We start from the raw sequence: 22,753 nt of genomic DNA on the forward strand, positions 1-22,753 counted from the left end.
TCACATCGCCATTTTTAAGGCGCGGCAGGAGCTCGAAAGGGATAGAGATTCAATGAAGCACTTCCAATACAAGTGTATAAGTAATAGGATCGGTGCAACGTAAATTAACGCACTTGAATCCACACATTAAAATCAACCGATTTTCAGACGCGAGTGTGGTTGCAACAGATTTGTTACCCAAATGAGCATTAATTTCTGGTTCGAGCGTTGAATTACTGATTTAGTGTGCATTGATGGGGCGCACATATAAGCCGAAAATGCCTACGTTATAATAGTGTGAAAAATAGTGCCTAAAAGTTTTATTTTAAAAAAAAGTCAAAAGAATTACACTGGATATAATAAGGAATGAACTCACAGCACCATGGTAGTCAATATCTAAACAAACAGCATCACGGTAGTACGTGTGCTAGCTGTTTGACAATCAATGATGCATGGTGGGTTGAGAATCTAAACAATAAAGGAGAGGGGCTAGGTGGAGACTGTTGAACGAAATCGGTTGTGTGTACAATTCTCTAATGCCAATTTGTGCGCACCATACCAAGATCACGAGGATTAAACAAAAATCCCGTGCTTGCCTCATCATGCAACTAGTCATGAATATATTTGGATTAGGAGAAAAGCGCCAAACTGGCAAGATAGGCAAACGAATATGCTATCGGTGCCTGACTATATATTAATTCCATGCATGTATCCAGAGTTCCCGGCTGTGTGCACCGTGTACAATGTAATATAAGCTAGTCTATACATATCTTGATTTGGTTACTAAAAGATTTGGGTTTTGTATATTTTGACCTTTATTATTATGTTATTAGATGGGAAATACTACCTCCGCTCATAATTAGATGACATCAAATTTGACCTGTCGTAAGTTGTTTTGCTTTTCCAGCAAAAGTTACCCGGAGGCAGCAGGCAAGCCTATCCAAGAGTAAAAAAAAGGGGCATTTACGGCTGTATCCTGTGTTCCTGTTGTTTGTCTTGTCATTTTATCGATAGACTTTACTTATAAATAGTATTTTTTAATAAATAAATAATATTTTTCTTTAACAAGAAATCAACCAACGATACCTTCTTACGGAGTATTAGCTAAGCGAAGACGACACTGGTACTGTCGGCGATGAAGCCTGGCAGGACAGCGATTTGATGGAACTAGTAGCATCGTTTTGATACTGCTGGATGCTGTCGCATCGAGTGGTTAACCTTACGTCCCATCGCCTTGGCATATGATTCTACGCTACTGTACATCGTCGTAAAAGGTGGAGCTTGCAGTGTCATCTGAAATCAGCCTGGTCGGTGCTAATACGATCATATAATCGTGAATTATTACTATTAGCTGATTTGATATGAAACAAAAATACTATGATCGTTTACAACCAAATGAACATGCTGTTGCAGACTAAAAAGTGAACTGCGTAGACGAGTCGAACCAGTCGTGTAAGAGAGAGACAAAACGACGGACGCAGAATCTTCCGTGTGGCCACGAGATAGACGGAGAAAGAATTTTTTTTAAGTAGCATATGGACCCCACTGATATGTAACCTCACCTGCCAAATACGGTTACAGTCATAATGTACCGTTTGAGGGTGCATAACCGGGATCAACCGTTGCAAATGCGTTATCTCAAAAGTGTTAAAATGTTGTGTTTGGTCCCATGAGCGAAATTTAGTCCTGGATTTTGGGTACCAAACAAGAAACCTAATAATGGGCTAATAAGAACTAATCAGACTAATTGGTGCTTAGGGTCATTAGCCCTTATTAGCCCCTGATTACCCCACATTTAGTCTATCATTATATGATGGATTAAACTTTAGTTCTAGGATCCAAATACCCTCAAATGTCACTTCCAATTGTTCATGTTATCGTTTGTATTTAAAAAAAAATCCCTAGGGGAACTCTAAAGAAGATTCAAAAGTGGGTCGACTTGCATTGAGAGACACATAGAGGGTATTCATGGAGGGAAGGAAAGGTGGCTTATAAACGCTTGGCCCGAAAATGGGTAATGTAGCAAGAAACCAAGTGGAGTGGCTCAAAACCAAGGTATATATATAGAGAGAGAGGGCATTGATTCTAACATGTGAGACCTGCATGCCGTATCAACAAAATCACCTTGGAAACCACTTAAACTTTTGAGAAGGGTAATTTTCTCGGTTTTGAGAGATATAGGGTGTATGATGTCTAGTTCTTGCAAAACCACCTTTAAAACCAGTTTTGAGCTGTCGCATGGTGGTTATTTATCTATTTTTTATAATTCGAGATGCATGATGTTTGGTTTCGAGTCTAGGGTTCATACTCGTGGCAAGTCTAGGGGTGCGAAAAAGACTCCACTCTCTTTTTGGATCTTTGGTTGGCAATAAACTACTAGAGTGGCATCACCTAGTAGCTACAATGGCAAACATAAAACTAAAAACAAGTCGAGACACCCTTATATGGGCCTTGCATCAAAATGATCCATCCAATGTGTAAGAAGCTCCTAGACACAATGATGGGGTAAGAAATGTTAATTGAGCCATATGAAAGTAGTTAAAAGCGCTCCTCAAGATCAAAATCTTCGAATGTAAAATAAGGAAGCCATCCTATCAAAATATAACTTAATATGAAGGTGGAATTGGAATGGAAACAATAAATGTTAATTTTGTAGTAACAACAATTCAACCTTTCTTTTTTTCCAATCTGAATGAATTTGCTAGGTTCATTTGGGGCAGTGCACGATTCCATAATGTCTAGATCCACGTCAAAATAGATCATATGGTTAATACATGTTGCAATGCGTTGCAAGTTTATGTGCATTGTATGTGGAGATTTTGCAATAGGATATGTGTATAATAATCTCTCTCATCAAACTTTGGTGGGTGTTTTTTTACCATTCATCATTTCTCATCAGGTTTGATGTCTTGAAATCAGTCACATATTAGTTATTATAAGGTTAAATTGTTCGATGCTTTGAAAAATGCTAAGGCCATATTGGTTTTCCATTATTAAAAAAATCAAGTGCAAACTAAAGTTCAGTAGAGCTACATTTTTTGTGAGAAATTGTGTCACGTATATATAGGGAATAATGAATTGCGTTGTTCACTAATTGTTTCTTATTCTTCTGAAGATACTAAATTTTATAATGAAAATTTTCATCATAAACAAAAGTTAATTTTTTTCTGGAGATTTGGGGACCTTATAGCAATGGTTTTTATTTATTTCCACGGTGCATTTTTTTTAGTTTATTTCCACGGCGCATGCACTCACTTTTTGGACAGGATATCTCCGAGAGCGCAAACAAGGCCTGGGCCAACGTTTCACTGCGTTAGTTAGCCAACATAATGGGCTTTGGGTTCAACAGCCCCATGAAGAAAATCTCAAGGCCACGCCGGCCCAATATCACAGTGAAGAGCACAATTCCTTCCGGGATCCCAGAAGATACGGCCTTCCACGGGTAGCAGCCGTCACGCACCGGTGTCAGCGCCGGCGGCGGCAAGAACACCCCCGATCTCAACGGCAGAGCGAGAGAGCGATGGCGCTGACCAACTTCATCGTTACGGTGGCCGTGGTCGGCGCGGGGGTGCTCCTCTTCACCACCGACATCCGCAGGTCTGGCGCCCTCTTCCGCCGCAACGCGCGCCAGCTCCGGCAGTGGCTCGAGGAGGACACGGCCTCCGCCGCGTCCAAGTAAGTTGCTTGTGGTGCCGTGCGTCGGCCCCATCCCTCCTTCTTGCTTGGCTCTGTTCTTACCGTGCTATTTAGATGGAATGAGAGGTTAACTTGCTCCGGATTCTCTGAACTGTCGAGATATCTGTTTAGGTTTAGGGGTTATTTCGTAATCGAGTTACTCAGATGGCAACTGGAAAGATAATGAGCGATTTGAATTTATTCGTCCTATTGGACGGCCGAAAATTTCGAATAGTGGTGGATTATAGTATGATTGTTTCTCATTCGCTAGGCAATCATGCGAAAGTTATTTAAGTGGTGGATCATTGGGGAATCTGTTTGGTCTAGTGGAAGCATAGCACATCTCACTGTTGAGTTTTAGATGTATAACAACTTAGAATTCTGATCCATGTGTTTTACCAAACAATGCGCATCAGAAGAATTGATCTGGGGAGTCTTTTCTGAATCTGCAGTCTATTTGGTGGCCGATGCAAAAGATTTTTCCCTATCAAATTCCTTGGGATGAGTTTTGCCACTTCATCATATTTGTACAGTATTCTGACGAGACTAAGCTATTGGTTCTTCATTCGGAGACACGTCTTTTGCCACTTGCATCCAAATAGCGGTAGCCATCCAATTAACGAAGTAGCTCAAATTACACCACAGGTATAATGGGTATTGGTTAGGCTTGGGCTTTGTTTGGCTCAATTCAGCCTGGGCACAGCTTGGGCTGGCCAAGGCTTTGATCCACCGTTTTTTCCTGTCTTCCCGGACAAATCAACAAACAATATTATGTACATGTTGGCGCTTACAAAAAAAAAAACACTTACTCTCATATTACAATTTTCTGAGAATATATAATTACGTAGAAGCTTCCGATTTCTTTATTTCTATTTTGGCACATTTCCAATATGCATCTGGAAAATGTACATAACATTGCACTGAAATCTGAATACACCAACATGTGTGTATACAACACTACTTACATACTAGTGCCACTGCCACTATATATTGAATCCCAGCAATCTGTTTAACTTATACCTAGTGTTGTTTGAATCAGTCTGAAAATGAAAAGACCAGCTATGTTATACTTTTGAAGTTGTATCTGAGTGAGTCTTACCCTACTGCTGTGTAGTTGTTGTGTGATGTAGCTTTTGCATCAGAAAGAATTGATATCTTTTGCAGTAGTATGGAGCAAATGTTCCTTATGGTTTTTCTTTTGACCTTAACTGGTACTTCATGTTTTTTAGCTGCTACTGAGTAACAGGATGATTTCCACACTTTATTTGCTTCCTAATAAGTTATATCAAACGACATTGCAGGTCTGCAAAAGAAGCAGCTCCAAAGAAACTTGACTCAACGATCCCCAAGGAGAAGCCAAAGGAAGATAGTCACTGATTGGAGTTGTTTATATGAATGGTATAACCCCTATCTAAAGTCGTTCAAGTTTTTTTTTTTACAATTACTGTGATAGAAACTTGTAGCTCTTAAGTAGATGCACGGCAAAATTATGTTTCCGTTTGAACCTTTTCTGTTTGAACAAACTCATGTAATTTCGTTGCTTTCGAGTAATGAAATTCGGCTATGACGTTGTGGAAAATGTTTCCGTTTGAACAGAAGTATACTTGGCCTATGTGGAACAGCTAAATGTTGGTATTATGGTTTGCTTGTAAGGATCTAAAGCTCTTAGCTAATCTACACGTGTCCTGGTAGCTTTGATATTTGGATGACTTACCCAGTAAGACATATGAAGCATTTTTAGGATCTTCCTTTTTTTTTTTTACTTTCAGCAACCATATAGCTATTTGATTTATTTTAATGAATCATTGTTAAGTCCAGATCTCGATATCACTGGTTGGTTATTGGAGAAACAAATATTCACTGTCAACAATGCTTCAAAAGGTTTCTCTATGAGTAAACAATCGATGCTACTTTTCCAGTGTGCACATATACATATGTTGCGTAGTTCAAACAGTATTTGGCCTTTGCCTATCAGAATATATGGATGGATCAACTGAATAATTTTATTAAACTCGTAACTCAAATTTTGTTGGTGTTTTGGTGTGCCCACAAATTTTGCAACTATTGCGCCAACTCCTGGTTTTTCTGCGCCCTGTTCGATCTGAAGCGGTCAATTTAAATAGACCTTGAGTGAAGGGAAGCATGCATTTGAATGCAACCTGTTGTGAAGTAGTGCTGCAACTCCATAGTGAAAGCTTGAGACTTGTTAGGTCTGTACTGTTACACATTGCTGTTTACAGAAATATGATTGAGGGAAGTTAAATGCCTATTTGGACATGGTCAGCGTGTACGGGGCAGTAGTACTACCCAAAGTGGTAGGTCCTGTGTGACACTGCTCGCCTAACATCTGTCCGAGTGGTTATTCTGAGCAGGAGAGGTGAAATCGTCGGCCTTCTGCTCTGAATCTGAATATCTGATGGAGGAGACGCAACCTGCGACAGCTGCCGGGTGGACCGGCTGGACGGTCCGTCGATTGGTGGAGAGGTGAGCAGCGACTGTACCCGAAGGCCTGGTGGTTGCAACTTGCGAGTCAGGAAGCAGTACACCATCCATCCATCCCGGTGGTGTTGATGGCTGTTCCTCCAATGCTGTACGAGAGGGACATGGAATCACTTGAGGTTGCATTGGCAACTTTCAACATGGCGATAGCGCGCCGGACAAGTTGGTTGTTGGTTCAGTTAGGTTTGCAATCATCGCGCGATTGCGGCCCTTGCAAACCATCACGCGTCCGCGTCCAGGGCGAGGCGAGGACGAGCGGCGGGTGTACGATACGAACGACGAGACCCGACCCCCAGGCTAGCAGGAGCAGGAGTGTTTGTGTATGGTTGGCACAGCAAATCTGAGGAGATCATGCCTTGTCGATTCAGAGCCGGGCAGCGCGGAAATGGAAAGCCAGAGCCTAACCCTGCTATGCTCACCGTCAGAGAGAGCGCATCGACGCACAAACGTCAGCGTCAGCGTACACGGGGCACAGACCACGTGTCAATTCGAAGGACCGAGGACAGGGTAATTAACGTACGGACGGACGGTACGCTCCCTCCAAAACCCAGGTGTTTAGCGTGCGTGTTGAACCCCTTAATGAACCCCAACAAAGCGCACGGCTCCATTTCCCTGTCGACAACCCACCGCATGCTCTGGAGCGTCGACCATCCATCCAATCCGTCATTGATTCGCTGTCCCGCGAGTGCGAGAGGAGAAGGCGAGAGGCCCGCCCGATCCGCCCCCTCGCGCGCTCCATCGTCCATCTCCCGGCCGCATTGATGGAACAGCTCCCCTCTCCTGCTCCTGCTCGTCTCCTCTGGCAACAAATCTACTGGGCTACTGGCGCTCTCACGCACGCATGTGTCCATGTCCGCGCGCGGCCCGCCCCATCGCCGCGGCCGCGCCCATCGGCAGGCCGGCCGGGCACCCAACCACCATTTCCCGCATTTAACCGCCAAATCATGCCACGCCGTTCGGATCTCCCGACGGCGCACCGCCACCCTCGCTTCACTACCAATTGATTGGGCTCTCCCACCGCGCGTACGCGCACCGTACCACGGGCCGGCCTATAGCTTGCTGCTGCCCTGTTCCTTTCGACGTTTCCGCTGCTGCTCTCGCGGTCTCGCCTCACCGAGTCACACGGATCACGAGGAAACGGGAAGAGTTTGCTGGTGAAGGAAGAGGGAGGAGAGCCATGCCAGCGGGCAATGGCTGTTTTTTTAAAAAAAAAAAAGAAAAAGAAAAATACCAAATCCACAGTCAGTGTCTCCAAATGTTAGCTCGACGTGACTCAGGCCAGTCTCCAGTGAGAAGTTTAATAGCGTTGTCATTAAGGAATGCTATATCAAATAGAATGCAATGAAACTTGAATGAAACAACCACTCCTAATGTATAGTTTCATTTTATGGTTTCACAGATATTTGATTCCTCATTGTGAGTTGATAACTATGTCAGGAGAGTTTTATCCCCATGAAACTTATTTATTATCCCTCTTCTTAAATATGGTGCCACGTCATCAAAAATGCCTATGTGACAGTTTATTAAATGTGGATGAAACTTCCTATGAGACTGGGCTCATGGAGCTGAATAATTGGCATTGATGAGATATTTTATCTAATTATTATAAGACACGTGCCTTATGGACCCATACCCTAACAGTTCGTACGGCGATTAGGATCTCGCGCGTGGAGAGTTGATGATTACACAAGAGATTGATGCGATACTATCTTAATTAATATTTGATGAGGTCAAATGGGAAATAGACACTATTATTTTTTAGAGTGATTCAAGGCCTACTCCCGCTCGAATTTTTCAGTCAATCAAAGAATGTCATGTAGTCTTCTTCCCTAACTACGACAATGTCAGGGTTAGGATTGGGGTTTCAGGGCTTATCTAAATCCGACAGGGTTAGAAGGATTGCTGGGGAGAAAGATGGCCCGCCAGTGTTGGCGGGAGCAAGATTGCTAATGGTCGATCAGTAGGAGAAGGTAGATGGGCGGGACAAGGGCGGGAGCACAACGAAGATAGCCCGATGACCTTCGCTAGGTTAGCATAAAGGCAGTTGATAGAGTCAGCGGTTGGGTGGCACAAGAGTGGGGGCGTAATAGAGATATTCCAACAACCTCAACGGGGTTAGCGTGGCGGCGATTGGAGGCAGCGATGAAGGCACTGGGGCGCTGCCGGAGCTGGCTGAGAAGCGGTGGTGGCGAGGGACCTCGGCCGAAGATGAAGAAGATGAGGAGGAGGAGGAGGCATATCCAATAGATTTAGGACTAGACCGTGGTGGTTGGCGGCAGGGGAGCCGTTGGAGCCGAGCAGCCGCCACGCTAACCAAGACGAGTGTCAAGGTCAAGTGCGGGCAAGGGGAGGAAGGAGGGAAGAAGATAAGGTGCCAAGGGATAGATTTGATCTAGGCCCTCTCTATTTTTTATTTGAAGTGTAAAAAATTATGTGATGGTCGCCTTTGGATTACTCAGTTGATGTATAGACTTTCTTAGTTTTGTACACATGCACCATACTATTACTAACCAGAGACTCCTCTTATAAATTTTGAATTAATTCTCAGGGCTTAGATAAAAAATTGTAGAAAACAAATAAAAATGTATAAGGAAAAATACCAACTATATATTTGATAGATTAACAACCATTGATAGCAGTAACGATTACAAAATTGACCAAAAGTAGCCCCAATAACCTATTAAAACTATTATAAAAGCTAGTCCTCGATTTGTGCACATGCACAGTCTAGAATCTTAGAAAACATAAATATAGAAGCTCATTTTTTTTAATCAGGATAAACCTCATTTCCATTACCACGGAAATCATAACAGAGTAATGAAATTTGAATGCAAAAGAATGGTAGAAAATAAATCACCTGTCTCAGGTGAACAACCCTGATACATGGGGTTCAAAGCGAAGGCACCTCCCATGGAGAACACAAGTCCTAATAATCAAAAGAAAAAAAAACAAAGAAAAGGCCCATCCCTCAACTCAAACAACACTCAACTCTCTTAGTTCTTCACTTGAATATCATCCTCCTTGTTGTCAACCGAATCTTCAATGGCAGTGATGCACAACTGCTAGCAATGTGGAGTTGTAATCATCATGCGAATATAGCGATATACAAAAGAATGTTCATGCCATCCACCACATTTTTAAGCCAGCCTTTAGCAAACCTGACCAAAAATTAAGAAAAGAAACAAGCTCTAGTTGTCACTTCCAAAGGGTCTTTGATGATCTTTTTTATGAAAACAAGTTCTGTTACAACATTTTCATGTTGTCCAACAAATAGCTATAACCAACATTGCTGGATAGAGTTAGGAGTACAGTTACCTCCATCAAGCAGGCTATAAAGACCCCAGTTAGATTTGGCTACTTTGCATTCATAGAGAAGATGATTAATTGTTTCATTATCCTTACAAAAATAACATGCATCATTCTCTAACGCCCACAAAAAGTATTTGATTTTCAGTGGAATTTTGGCTTCCCAACTATTTTTATGAGTTGCTCTAGATTCGATTTGAGTTAACTGCTCATACGTAGATTTAACCGTGAACATGCCAGAACTTGTTCACTTCCACCTTATGTTGTCCATAGAATCCACCTCATCCAAAGTAAGGACATAATTTTTAATATTTTCCCATTGCTCCCTCGGGAAGCCTGGGATCCACCTTCTAAACTTCAAATTACCATTTCTGATTTTACAGTTATACACCGAGATGTACTCCCTCCGTCCCATATTAAGTGCACATCTCACACTTCAAGGAGTCAATGAAATCAAAGTTTGACCAAATATATATAAAAATATTAATATTCATGATATCTAATAAACATCATTAGATGAATCACATCATATTTTTTTCATAGTAAACCTACTCAAAGATACAAATGTTAATATTATTTTCTAAAAAAATAGTCAAACTTGAGAATGCTTGACTTCTTGAAGTGCGAGATGTCCACTTATTTTGGGGGCGGAGGGAGTATTTCTCTTCATAGAGGTCAAACAAAATATTGTTGGCACAAGGGTGTGTCACCCCACCATATATCCATCCAAAGTAAAGTCTATTTACTATTTTTTATCTGCACATTCCTTCCTTTCAAATATATATGTCTAATTTTAAGCAAATCAGACCACATTGGTGAATTAATCATCACTTTTTTGCTTAATTTAACCAATGTAGTGTCTCCTCTGTTAATACGTTTATGGAGGCGCGCACCCTATGTTAGTTGCCTCCGTTATTGAGATTAAACGGAGGTGAGCGCCTTACGTCATCCGCCTCCAGAAAGCCCGATTTACAGTGGCATTTGGCCCGTGTCCACCTCCGAAAATCGAAAACGACCCCTCCAAAAAGCCTCTATAGTAGCAGTGTTCTTTGGTTTAATTTAGACCGTTAGATTATTATAAAATCGAACTGTGCATATTATTTTGTTTTTCCAGGTTCATTTTGTATTTCTAGGCCTTCTCGTTGAATGTGAGGGCTCTTTTGACACTGTTGTATTATTAATATAATAGATTTGATATAGGAAAATTTAAATGATTCATCTTCCCATACATAAACAACTCTCTTTTTTTAGCACATTTCTATTTCCAATTAATGAAATTAGAAAATTAACATGACTAAGGTTTCAAGTTTTCCAGAAATCTTGCACATGATTTGTGATGTTTTACATGGATTCAAAAGGGAGCTCCGATCCAGCCCCGACATGGCATCAATAGGTTTCCCCAAAAGATGGGGCAGAAGAAAAGAGGCACGCACAATTTGCACGTACATGCCAGCCAACTATATGTGCCCACACTTGTACTGGAGTATATGTTCCTCTTTTAGCCTTGCATATATATGCTATATGTATCCCAATATTTACCAATATATGTATTTACGTATGCATCATGTATGTGTCTCTTATGTTTAGTTTACAGAGAGGGAAAGAAAAATGAGTACAAGGAAAATTGGTACACCAGAACAAAAACGGGCAAATGCAAAGCAGAGAGCCAAAAAAAGTGTGACTAAACAATTATACACTTCCTATCTTCCTTTGCTGTATACAAATTAATTATCCTTAACCCCCCAACAATAATGCCTAACAAAAGGAATTAATCTGCTAGCTAAGTAAATTAAGAATCATCTGAGCAGGCGGTTTTGATGATCTCATTTTCATATATCCATCCCATTCATCACCTCCAGGCACCATGCAAATTTTCTCTTTCTAGATGCTCATCTCTCTCTGTCTAACACCCTCTCTCTCTCCTCTGGTTACTGTTTTCTCTCTCTTTCCTCGATCCGTACTCTTCCAAATGCATGATGCGCGCATGTATGAGCCATGAAAGGTGATGTAGCGATGTATGTAAGCATCAACAACCGCTGTAATCTCTCAAGGAGAACCGCCCGGTGCCGTCGGGCCCGGCGTTGCCAGCGCCGGCGTGCTGCAGGCCCAGCGTCAGCGACACGTCGCCGGCGGCCGCGCCTGCCGCAGCGGGCCCGTACCGCACCCTCACCCCGGCCTCGAACCGCCCGTACAGGTCGTCCGCGCCACCGCCCACGTGCACGTCGCCGCCGATGAGCTCCACGGGGTCGATCCCGACGAACGCCGCGTCCGCAGCCGAGGGACCCGCGGCGCCCGGGTCGGGCTTGTGGGGCATCATCACCCCGGGCACCGTGCTGTGCTGCTGTTGCTGTTGCGGGAGCTGCGCCGCGCCGGTGGTGGTCGGAGAGTGCGAGTCCTCGGCTCCGGAGGGATCGTTGCCGGACTCGGGGCCGCCCCCGCCGCCGGCCGAGGAGCCCTCGAGCTCCCTGCACTCCTGCTGATACATCTCCTCGATCATGGGCTTCCATAGCCGGACACGGGCGTTGATGAACCAGTTGGAGACCTGGAGTTGATCCAAAGGAAAGCAAACAAATTATTGCAGGGACAGGGCCACAGGGGTCCACGCACGGCCTGTGGGCCTGTGGGATGTGGAGCCATGCGTGCATGCATGCATGTATTCTGCTGGGACGTATAGGTAGGGCTTGGTAGCTTATCTAACTAGCTACTAGCTATACCCGGTTCTCACTGTCGTGTTTCAGTTTTATGATGTCATTGTCTTGTTTCATTTGTGTTCCAATGTTTTGGATCTAGTTATTTTTTGTAATATAGCAATGGACTTGCCATGTTTTGAATTCTAAGCATGCACATGTACATGTCTCTGTTTCTTTACATGTCGTATTAGTTTTGTCCTATGTAAAAAATTTCTATCTTTGACCCTCTTGTATAGGTTAACAACATAAGGTTTATGTTTTTAGATTCATTATGAGAAAAATATTTTCATAATATAGAGTTTACATGTTGCGAAACTACATGAGTTTTTTTTGAAACTGATGGTCAAATTTAGGAGTGTTTGACTTATGATAAATCTAATATATGACATGTAAAAAACAGAGGGAGTAGTACAGACTAATAATGAGGTAATTTGGTCTGGCCATATAATACTAGCTACCATGCGTACATGTGTTTATATGTTTACACTCTTACTTTCTTCATTTTTACAGTTCATGAAATTTTTACTTGAGAATTCCTATAGTGTAGTTTGTTGTTCCCTTAAGATGCCACTTACCATAGTTTTGACTGTGTTTTTGCACGTGTGCACTGATAAAGTAAAATAGTAACAATGCTAAAATTCAAGGAACCGAATCACACATGCATATGGGATGGCCCTTCGGATAAAAATGGTCTCAACACGTCTAAAACTTTTAAAACAATATATGTTGATTTCTACGGTTAAGCTACTAGAAAAAGAAGAAGCATTAAATTATACAGAAAAAAAAACCATAACATTTAGTTGTTTTAGCAGTTTTCTTCTTCATTCTCATGCAGTTCTTAGCAAATGTTATGAGCTATATGTACTTTGAAGCCGGATATTTGTTATATTGAGTATAATGTTTTCTATTTATTGTATATGTGTTCTCCAATTATGATTTTGTAATGGTAGGTAATATTACAAACAATGTCATTGTAAAAATAATTTCCTCTGAGTTTGGTCTTTATTATGCTTAGTCATAAATAGATGGTGGGGAGCACATGACATGGAATATTCGGAAGGTAAGTCCATGTAGTACAAAATGGTAGCCAAACCTCCATAAGGACAATAATTTACAGCATGCATTATTAGTTGATTTCATTTTTTGGTTTATAAATGCACATAATAAGGATAGTGAAAATCAAGTTAACTAATCCAGGTGTGAAATTTCTTAGCTCAAGTTAGACAATGCCTTCAAATTCAAATTCACACACAAAAAGGGAATTAATCTCTTGATTTTAATGTCTCAAAATTATGTAGCACTCTTTACAAAATCTAGGAATTATATTGGTGATTGAAAAAGTATGAATAAAGGACCCATATTCTTTTAAATTTCTAGGACCTGTTACCACAATAAAAAATACAATAGTTATAAAATTATATAACAAATGCAACTATATATGTTATTAGTAGTAGCATTATAAGTGCATGAAGAAGCTATATTTGTAATAATTAACTTATATCTTACACATTGATTCTGTGTGTAAAAAAATTAATGAGTTGCACTTGACATGATTCATATGATGTAGTGGAAGTATATAGTTTTTGTAGAACCTCATCTAGCAAGTGAAACACTTTTTTATTTTTGTAATGCAATTTTTTCCTATATATACTAAAATTATTTGAAAATATAAAATTTGAAAATGGGTGTACATGCATGATCAAGGGCGAATATACACACATTGGAAGACAGGGACAACGTTTATCTTGTTTCAAGATGAAGGCATGGATATAGTTGGTTACATGAAAAAGGTGCCATTATTATTAGTTGCTCATCAGTTGAATGCTTTTCTGGTAGTATATATATGTAAATGATGTGAACAATGTTGATGCGATCAAAGCTAGCACCTTGAAACTACGTTAAAATCTACTAAGAAACTTAGACCAAATGATGAATTTAATATGAAAAAAATCTATGTCTATGGACCAACTAGGTTAAGCGGTCAATTACTAGCTGCTTAAACAAGTTAGCTGCAGATCAGAACTTGAAATAAACGATGTACCAACTGGTTGTACAAAATTGTGGCATATACATACGGTGCTACCAGTGACGGAGCTTGGAGCCAAATACAGGGGAGGCCATTTGTCAAATCCAGACCATATAGACTAACTGACAACCTCGTGGGCTAGCGTACTTGCACATCCACAGCATATATCAGTGGACTTGCACATCCACAACATATATCCTCATTTTTTTTATGGGGCAAGGGGGGGAGGGGGGGGAGCCCTCTATGGCCAATACGTGGCTCTGCCGTTGGGTGCTACCAAGGGGTGATACTTATTAACCTTCCAAGAAAAAGCGCAACTTTTGACAACATCTGAAGGTTCTGTCAACACTGGACCACATTAAGCATAACATCATATATCATATATATATAGCTAGGTAGGGTCGTTTAAATATTTTGGAATCACAGAATAGTTGCCATCTTGTAGAAAGCAAGAAGCAACTTAATTTGCCACATGGTTATATGGTGTCGGTAAATATATAACTGGTTGTGGATCCATAATTTTTTTTTTCAGGAGGATGCTATCAGTCTAAGATATAGAAAGGATAAGTATAGGTAGCAGTGGGCCACAATGTAGTATGTGTATTATTGGACCAGCTATCGAGATCAGTACAAACTTAAATTATTGGACCAGCCTATTCGCTGGTTGGTTTCTGGGCTGATAAGCTCGGCTGGTGCTGCTTTGTTATGAGAGGAAAACACTGTTGGCTGGCTGATAAGCCCTGGCTGAAACCAACAAGTGACACGGCTGAATGTTAGGCAATCACGGTGTGCATAGATTTCACCTATGATGCCAGGAAAGGATAAAAGAACAAGGGGAGCTGAAGAGGGACCCAGTTTGCGTTGTCACCTTGGGCAAGAGCAGAGGAGGAAATGTTTCTACGATGCGGCCATCGATTGATAATGACCCAGTGCCCTGAAGTTGGTAGACATGAGGGGCACAGGGACGGAGCTCGTAGAGGCGAAACTGGGCTCCGGCCCCTGCTTGCCTTCACAAAATCATGAAGGACTAGTAGTAGCATGCTGATGAAGACTAAAGTAGGTAAAGCCTAGTAGTATCTGTGAAGGAGCAGCAGAGAGCAAGAGACGTAAGAGTAGGCAATACTGTAGTGTTTAGCATTGAATTAGCCCCTCCTTAATATTGGGTCACGCTCCGCCACTGGAGGGGCACTTGTGCAGGGACCACGTAAGTGCATGCAGGAAATAAACAAAAGAGCCCAAGAGAGAAAGAGAGAGATGAACTGATGAATGATAGAAAAAAAAACACGCATAAACCTGAGGAGCTGTGTGGAGTAGGGTTCAGTCCAATACCCTACCATCATGCGTGCTAATATAAATATGTGGCCATGCAGGTGCTATTTTAATAGTGTCCTATATATAATAATTTAAGTGATTTCTCCATATAATTAAATTCAGACTTCTTCTACATTCACATATGCATGCACACATATAGTAAGTGTCTAGAAACTATCTTAAAACGATTTGACCCTCTTGTCAATTTCATAAATTCATTCAGTTTATATCGAGGTGCTGAGGTTATCGACTCAATCTTAGCTTCTTAACTAATTTTCTAATCTAGTTATCCTATCATATGAACAATATTACACTACTACAGAAATGAGATATAGTCCCGGTTGGGAACTAGCTCTACTCCTGGTTTCCCAACCGGGACTAGCAATCCGGGACTAAAGGTGTTATTCTTTAGTCCCGGTTTGCCACAACCGGAACTAAAGATCCTCCCAGCTTTAAAAAAAATAATGCCTCCCACCGCTGCGCCCCGTGAGATTCGAACCCAAGACCTCATGCACTGCCTCGCGCGTAGCTTACCACCCCACCTACACAACACATCTAACAATGGATGTGATGCTTTCCTTTTGAACTAACCCATCGGGGGACCTTTAGTCCCGATTAGTGTTACCAACCGGGACTAAAGGGTCCTTTAGTCCGGGTTGGTGTTATCAACCGGGACTAAAGGGTCTACCTTTAGTCTGGGTTGGTATTACCAGCCGGGACTAAAGGTTGGAGGACTTTTAGTCCCGGTTGGTGGCTCCAACCGGGAGTAAAGGTCCACCTTTAGTCCTGGTTGGTGTCTCCAACCGGGACTAAAGGTCCCCTGCCACTGTGCCGAGCGCAGTAGCCGTTGGGCAGGGACCTTTAGTCCCGGTTGGAGACACCAACCGGGACTAAAGGCCTCTCTAGTCCCGGAGGCAAAAAATGCCGAGGCTAATGCCAAATTGGGACATCGTTCTAAAGTCTGTTCTCTAGTAGTGTTAATTGGAATGGTTTAATTTCGAGCAAGGTACTTGAGAAGTTGCTACCAAATTATGAGTTTGTTTTTATACATATAATTATATTGATCTTTATCATGGTTTGTTGTTGTATTTCATTATTGAATACTTCTTGTAAGTAAAAAATCATTTCAGCTTATATAGCATATATAGGAGATGCTATGTCCTTATTAAGCATGCATGCAGCGACGGAGGCAGCGGTGGGGCTGGGGGGGGGGGGGGGGGCTCTAGCCCCCCTACCGATCCTGGGCACGTGGAGCCCCCCTAAGCCCTCCCTTGAAATTTTATGTATATATGTATTAGGTAGGAGGGGCTAAGGTTAAGAGAAGATAAAAAAGCCTCTATTCTTTTGTTCAGCCCCTCCTAAATTTTTTTGTGGGCATCAGTTGTGTTAGCAATGCTCCAGCAACGATATATACTAGATTCACCTCGAGGACAGGCTATCTATTCATAATATAAGACAATGCAGACGGCCATGCTGAGTCGATCCCAAAAAGAAGTGCATCCAAATCAGCAAAAACAAAGAGCATAAAAAAAACAGGCCACGCTCAACAGTAGGCGATAGATAGGTATTCAATCCATGCATGCATGCGTACGGTACGTATCAGCAACAAAGCTAGCTAGCGGATGAAATAGCTCTGACTCCACACTGTGCATGCATGGGTGGTGCAAACGTACAGACCTGGTTCCTGGACAGCCCGGTCTGCCTCGCCAACAGGTGCTTATCGGCGTCGCTCGGGTACCTGCAGAGACGGCACGAGGAAACAACCATGCACACACATGAGAATCATTCCCATACGACGCCGAACATACTGTAGAAAAGGACCCGTGTTAAGGCTGCCGCGTACGTACGTGCTGGCACTGGCAGCACACTATCTTCTGCCTAGCTGAGCTGCGGCCTGCGGCAGCCTGCACGCGCATGCAGCAGCAGAAGCCGCAGGAAGAGCACCACTGCGTGCGACGTGCTGAGCACTATTCACCAATCATATACCCATTATATGTGATGATGATCATATGTATGCATGGACGAGCACCGATATCCATATGCACGCACATCTACGCTAGCAGCATGGAGTAGCAACTATAGCTAGGCCAGCCATGCACCACTCTCTGCAATCTGCATGCATGCATGCAGATGCAGCGCCAGGAGCCAAGGGAGAACGGATTCCGAGGCCGATATATTCCCCCTCTGGCGCTTTGATCTCTCGCAGGCGGCAATGGCAGCATGATATCGGGATCAGCTGGATCAGATGGTGGCACGGTGGAAGCAAAAGGAGGCCGGCTCATCGGCCGGCGGGCGGCGGCTACTACCCACCCATGCCAGCAGGCGGCAGCAGCTCGGCCGGGGCGCGGCAGAAAGGCCCGCCCCGCGCCGTCCATGCGTGCAGCAGAACGCGCGTAGCTTTGCCTTCCCTTTCTCTAGCAGTCTAGCGGCGGGCGGTCCGGACTCCGGAGGAGAGGCTGAGAGCAGAGAGCTCCTGCCGCTGCCGGCCGGCCTGACACTGATTGACCGCAGTAAAACCAGAAAAAAGGGTAAATTTCTGCAATGATGGGAAAGTTAAACCCCGGGGGGCAAAAGGGGAGGAATATACACAGGCGCACAGTCCCCGGCATGCATGCATGGCTGCTGCGTCCGGTTTTTTAGCGTGGATCTCGAAAAAATTACTGCTTTTGCTAAAGCGCAGCCAGACTAGAGCCCGCGGGGGCAGGGAAAAGCAAAGCAGAAGCTGCCCGTGATGAGTACCAGACTACTAGCAGGAGGAAGCGCTGCATGCATGATCTCGCGCCACGGCATCGATCATCGCCAGCAGCAGCTGATCCCATGCATGCATGCATGTCATGCAGATGATAGACATATCGAGCGAGAAGAGAAGAGAAGAGAAGGAAATAATTGACTATTGAGATGCAAGTGATGATGACGACGTACGGGTGTAGGAAGTGCTCGAAGAGCCAGGAGCGGAGGATGTTGACGGAGCGCTCGGGGAGGCCGCGCTGGGGCCTCCAGGCCTCCTGCTCCATCATTCCCATGTGGTGGAAGGCGCGCTGCTGCCGGAGGCTCTGGTCGATGGCGCGCAGCCGCGGGGTCTCGCCCTTGGTGAGCCCGGAGCTGGTGCCGGCGTCCTTCTCCCCCAGCAGCTCGCACGTGCTCCGCAGCTGCGCCGCGATGGCGTCCTTGAGGCACCGGAAGTGCCTCGACATGGCCTTCTGCGCCAGCGCCGTGTACGGCGTCGCCGCGCCGAACCCCATCACCGAGTCGAAGAAGTTCACCACCATCTGCATCTGGTCGCAGTAGTGGTTGTACCGACGGTCCACCTGATTGATTATCGTGCATGCATGTATCGAAGAAAATTATTAGTTGTTGCGCATCATGCATCAGATAATTTAGTATTTACGGCGATTCGTATCATCCCTAATAAATTACAAAAGGTAATTGAAACGTGGAACTAATGGTGAAAGGAAAAAAAAAATCCCACTTCTACAAGATAGCTAGCTAGTACGATCGTCGAAAGCATTGCTGATCGATCGATGGAACACAAGAAACAAACTCGATCAGGTGGTGCAGCACGCAGTTAAGGCATGGGCATGCCGTTGCATGTGTCGCTGGCACAATTATGAGAAATGGGGAGAAGGAACAAAAGCAGCCGAGGCCCACCGGTATTTGGCAACAGCCGGTGCCGGGCTAGCTGAGCCAGCCACCACACGCATCTACCAGTGTGACCTGCCTGCATGTGCCCAAGGCTCCAGCTGCCGCGGTGGCGATCACTGAGCGAGCGACGCAAGCTCGCGTCCCTCGCTCGGCAATCATGTACTAGCAGCAGCTATCAACAAGGAGCTCGTTGTGACATGTAGCAGCAGCTAATAGCTCTCGTACTTGCTCCCTGCAGTGCCAATTGTAGCAGTGCCGACCAAGAAGACCGTAAGCTATAGCTAGCTAGCAGCTTAGGCGAGGAGCTAGCTAGCTGTTCATCAGCTAGCTCGAAGCTGATGCTAGCATCGATCTTGCATCATCAATAGATGCATGATTGCAGAAGCTTGCACCAACCACCGGTGTATGTATATATGCGTCAATAGATTTTTATAAACCTTTAGTCGAACCAAATTAAGCTTTGAGTCATCAAAGTATTATATGTTTATTAGAAAATCAAAATTAGGTAGTGACGCCGCCGCGCATAAACAATTGCCAGCAGCTAGTAACATAAACTCCTATGTTAATTGAGATGTGATGACAGCAATGGGTAGGGATATGGAGAGAGATGGTGGCCGTACTTCTTTCCCCTTTGTGGGGATACGGAGAGAGAAGAAGAGAGAGGCAGCAGGCGGATTGACGCATGCGTAAAGAAAAGGAGGCGATGAATGCAGCGGCAACAGCGCAGCACCAACAACCGCACAGAAAGAAATCGAGCCATATCGGGGATGGGATCGATGTCACTATGATTAGGAGATTCATATCCCTCTTGGAGTTTGTGTGGCGGCGGCGGCTCCTGCTGCACCTGCCTTCAGCCTGCATGCCATTGGCGGCCACCTGCCACGTCCGGCAAGAATGACTTGGCACTTGGCAGTGAAAAAAAAAACCAAGCTCTCCCTCGGACTCGTACTACCAGCTTTAGCTAGCTGCTTCTGCTGGATCATCGGTTGTAGTACTGCTACGTACCGGCCGGCTCTGCCCACCTACCGCCGCGGCCGCAACTACCCTTTAGAGCTAGCTAGCGCCGCCTCCGTGGCCGCGAGCGTCGTCGTCGTCCGCCGGAGCTTATTAGCTAGCTATGGCGTCAGCAAACCCATGCATGCAAGCTAGAGAGAGGAAGAAGGAAGTGGAGGGGATGGAGTTCGTGTGTGTGTGGATGATGAGACAGTGGACGTGCCTCGTCGAGCATGGAGATGAGCTTGGCCTTCTTGCGCTGGTGCTCGAACCGGTCGGCGGGGGAGAGTTGAGGGGGCTCCTTGGACGCGGACGACGGCGACTGCGCGGCGCCGGAGCTGGAGGCGCCGCCCTTATTGCTCGCGTTAGGGTTGGAGGCTGAGGCCCCACGCCCGCCCCGCGCGCCGCCCTTGATCTGCCCGCGCCCGACGCTGCAGAACTCCTCGAGGAGCTCCTGCGCCGCGCGGGTGTACTTGGAGTTGCGCAGCACGCCCGCGACGCCGGCCGGGCCGTAGCCGACATGCAGCTGCTGCCCCAGCGCGCCGACCTGGCCGTGCAATGCCATCGGCAGCTGTTGCTGCTGCACCGACGGGCCACCCTGATGTTGCTGTTGCCGGTTGAAGTAGAGCACGCCGTCCCGGACCCTTAGCTCCTCGGCTTGCTTCGCCATCTCCAGCTGCTGCAGCGACGGCGACAGCGAGAGGGATAGCCCCTGGCCTTCCACGACGCCGGTCCCGGCGCCGCCGAACGTGGCCCCGGCGGCGCCGAAAGCCTGGAACGCCTCGTGGTGCTGCTGCACATCCGACGGCGGCGGCGACGTCGGCGACGATCTAGACTGCTGCTGCTGCTGTGGGTTCATCAGGAAGAGCTGCATCACGGCGGCCGGGTCGGTGGCCAGATCAGCCATGCTGCCTGCTTGCTGCTGCTTCGGGGACGACGTTTCACCTAACGAGCCCATGCTGGCCCCACCGAGGACCAAGCCAGCACGACCCGCCGCGCCGGCCCCGAACCAACCGCCTTCGCCGCCGGACAAGCCGGCCACCCCTCCGGGCCCGGCCTGCTGCTGCCGTAGCCCGAAGCGGTAGTTGGCGCTCATCTGGCTGGCCAGCAGCTCGGTGGCGGAGGGCCCCGACCGCGGCGCGGGGAAGTTGAACATCTCGGAGAGCATGTTGGAGGCCCCGGCGGCCGCCGCTGCGTGCTCGTACATGGACCCGGGCCCGCCATGCTCGTCGCCGTCGAGAGGGAGCAGGCCGTGCCCGGCGGCGGCGGCCGGGTCGAAGCCCTGCACCCTCAGCTTGTCGCGGCGGCTCTGCTGCGCCACGTGCTCGTGCTGCTGCTGCTGCTGCTGCTGATGGTCCTGGTGGTGGCTGGAGTCCGGGCGGTCGAAGCCATCGGAGGAGTAGCCGTAGACGCCGCTGCTGCCCTGGTGGAATCCGTGGGAGTGGGACATAGAAGTCGCGGTAGCCGCCCGGGCGGAGGCGGAGATCGCTGCGCTGCTCTTGGTGGGTTGGCTCACGTACGAGGTGGTCTGCTGGTATGGTGGCGCCGCTATGCCCATGCCGGCGGCGCCACTGTCATCATCGTCGGCGGGATCCCGGCCACGACCTCCTCCTTCCTGCACAGCTCACAAGCAGCAGCGCCATCGTAAGCACCGGCCAGGGGAAAGCGAGTATATATTTATATAAAATAGAACCCAAAGACGAAGACGATGATGAACCGAATTGCACTCTCCCAAAACAAACAAATCGAAAGAACGAAACAAAAAAGAAAAGCAAAATAATCCTCTTTTAATTTCAATTTCCCAAACAAAATTCCAGCTAGCTTTGCATGTATCTGATGAACAAACAAACAACCGATCGATCGACCGGGCAAACAACGAGATGAATTCAGCACGAAGGAGGCTAGTGAGAAGGACGGCGGTGTGTCCTCGCTCCCGGCGCCGCGCTGGCTGCTGCTTACCTTAACCTAAGAGGACGGAGCTAGCACATCGTTATCTGGGTGCGGGAGTGAAAGGCCTGACCAGCGGCTGCTCCTCTCCATCTCTGTCTCTCTCTCCTTGTCTCCCGAAATCTCTTTATCTCTCAATCCCTCTCTCTCTCCGCCTTCCTGTGCTGTGTGTGACTAACTCTATATTTTTTTCCTCCCCTCTTTGTCCGGTCGGGTCGGGTCGGGCGGGCGGCGGCCGAGCAGGCACAGCCTTGTGCAATCGCCTTCCGATTCTGAAAGGGGACGGCGGCGAAGAGCGCGACGACGCAAAGGGGAAGGCAAGCATCTAGTAGTAGCGCGCAGGGCGGGTGGCCGGTTGGTATATAAAAAAACCGGGCTCCTTTTCCTCTCCTTCCGGTGCGAGCTCAATCCCAGAGGAGAGGGAGGAGGACGTCGCTGTCCCGGGCCAGGAGCTGCTCTCCCTCTCTATTCCTGCTTTGGGATCCTCTTTTTCTTTTATGCCCCTTGCTTGTACCGCGTTTAATAATCGGCGGGCGTTGTTGTTGTGTTGTGGTTAAGTTATTATTGTTGGTGCTGGTGACGTCGTACGCTTGTTTTCATTTGTCCCCCCCCCCCCCCCCCCCCTCTCCTTTTCATGTCTCCTTTTATTTTCTCACTATCCTCGAATGACTTTCAGCCTGTTCGT

General features: G+C 45.9%; 2 protein-coding genes across 2 annotated transcripts; one reads left to right on the forward strand and one right to left on the reverse strand.

Moving 5' to 3' along the window:
• The first annotated feature begins 3,398 nt into the window (after positions 1–3,398).
• Positions 3,399–5,327, forward strand: LOC136538100 (uncharacterized). The gene is made up of 2 exons (XM_066530088.1): positions 3,399–3,654; positions 4,956–5,327. The coding sequence occupies exons 1-2, from the start codon at positions 3,500–3,502 to the stop codon at positions 5,029–5,031; spliced, it is 231 nt and encodes a 76-aa protein (XP_066386185.1). The 5' UTR covers positions 3,399–3,499; the 3' UTR covers positions 5,032–5,327.
• A 5,643-nt stretch (positions 5,328–10,970) lies between these two features.
• On the reverse strand, positions 10,971–22,534 carry LOC136519039 (BEL1-like homeodomain protein 4). Its single transcript, XM_066512718.1, has 5 exons — positions 22,081–22,534; positions 20,345–21,736; positions 18,409–18,794; positions 17,164–17,224; positions 10,971–12,001 (listed from the first exon to the last, which is right to left on the reverse strand). The coding sequence occupies exons 2-5, from the start codon at positions 21,677–21,679 to the stop codon at positions 11,486–11,488; spliced, it is 2,298 nt and encodes a 765-aa protein (XP_066368815.1). The 5' UTR covers positions 21,680–21,736; positions 22,081–22,534; the 3' UTR covers positions 10,971–11,485.
• Between the last annotated feature and the right edge of the window lie 219 nt (positions 22,535–22,753).

Source organism: Miscanthus floridulus, chromosome 2, assembly GCF_019320115.1.
Source record: "Miscanthus floridulus cultivar M001 chromosome 2, ASM1932011v1, whole genome shotgun sequence".
Lineage (NCBI taxonomy): Eukaryota > Viridiplantae > Streptophyta > Magnoliopsida > Poales > Poaceae > Miscanthus > Miscanthus floridulus.